Genomic DNA, 1,496 nt, shown 5'->3' with positions numbered 1-1,496 from the left:
ATGCAGGCCAGGCTGGTCTCGAACCCCTGACTTTAGGTGATCCACCCGCCTCGGCCTCCCAAAGTGCTGGGGTCACAGGTGTGCGCCAGCACGCCTGGCCTTTTTCGTAATTTTTGTAGAGATAGGGTTTCACTAAGTTGCCCAGGCTGGTCTCCAACTGAGCTCAAGTGATCCGCCCTGCTGGGCCTCCCTAAGTGCTGGGGTTACAAGCGCAAGCCGCCGCACCTGGCCCTAATGTAGTTATGTAATGTGATTATGTATTTAAAGGCACAGCCCAGTGTACATTCCCTATAAGCCTGCCTTGTTATTTACCTAAGCCTCTCCCAACTCCTTTCAGCAGCCAGGGGGGTCTTTCTGTAGCTCAAATCTTTGTGAACTTGGCAAGCTTAAGGAGCCAAGTCTCACCGCCTCAATTTATACTCCGATTCCTTTTGCAAAGATTAGTTCTACAAAGTTCTAACTTCAGTGCTTTTTGTATAAACGCGGCATGGCTGGATACAGTACAGCGGGCGTCCCCCGATCTACCCTCAGACTTCATTATTTGGGAGCCCTTAGAATTACCGATCTCGGGGGTATCCGCAAGCGAAGAGGAAGAGGAGGAGGAAGAGGAGGAGACGGAGGGCGGGGTTGGGGGGCCTGGGGTCGGGGTCCGCAGCCCCAGTTGCTCCAGCACCTCCGAGTGGTCCCCAGGGTGAATGTAGTCGAAGACGCTGCTGCCCGTCATCTCCACCTGCCGGCGAAGGAGGTGAATGCAGGGGGCGGGTGAGGTGCGCGCGCAGTAACTCGCCGGCCCGCTGGGCTCAGCCTCGCCTCATTTGCCTGCATCCAGGTGCGCTTCATGCCAGTGCATTTTTTTAAGAAAAAAAAAAAATTACCTTTCAAACGGAAGATACCAACTTAGACTCTTCTCGCTTCATATCTGGTGATTAGTAAGGATTTTTCCCCGCCCACTCTATTAAAGGGCTGTGTGTGGGAGTGGGGCATGGGTGGGAGGTGTCAGAGCCTCCGTTTACCCAACTCCTGCTTACTCACTGCCACCCCCATACAGCAAACAACTGTGCCCTGGCATGAATCACTGGGTATCCCAGCAGATATGACATTCAAGATACAAACAGGGGAGTGGTTTTTAAGCTCTTAAAGAGTTGGAGCTTTTCAATCAAACACTTTTACATTCAATTCTACCTCATAAATCTCTCTCCCAGCAGTCCCCTGCTCTCCCTGCCTCCCTTGATCCAGGCCCCCATCTTCTCCCCACTGTGTTTCTGCCCTTGTGTCCCCACTGGTCTTCTGACCTACAGTTCAAAGATGCCTCTGCAAGTTACTTACCTGACCACCATGGCTGCCATGGCTCCTATTGCCCCTCAGCTTGGGGATCACATGCTTCCCTCAGTCTCTTATCCCTCTGGGCTCCTCCCCCTCATTAAATCCTCCCCCACACCTGCTCCAACAGCTTCAAGCCTTTACTTCTACTTCTGCTTTTTTTTTTTTTTTTTTTG

At 52.2% G+C, this 1,496-nt stretch overlaps 1 protein-coding gene across 1 annotated transcript in view; it reads right to left on the bottom strand.

Moving 5' to 3' along the window:
- Positions 1-1,496, bottom strand: part of NPAS1 (neuronal PAS domain protein 1) — a 38,754-nt gene that overhangs the window by 9,888 nt on the left and 27,370 nt on the right. The window contains exon 7 of the mRNA XM_011970032.1: positions 562-730. Within this exon, the coding sequence (XP_011825422.1) occupies positions 562-730 (169 nt within the window). The remainder of the gene's footprint in view (positions 1-561; positions 731-1,496) is intronic.

Source organism: Mandrillus leucophaeus, unplaced genomic scaffold (assembly GCF_000951045.1).
Source record: "Mandrillus leucophaeus isolate KB7577 unplaced genomic scaffold, Mleu.le_1.0 Scaffold120, whole genome shotgun sequence".
In the NCBI taxonomy this organism is placed as follows: domain Eukaryota; kingdom Metazoa; phylum Chordata; class Mammalia; order Primates; family Cercopithecidae; genus Mandrillus; species Mandrillus leucophaeus.
This window is presented reverse-complemented; position numbering and strand designations above follow the sequence as displayed.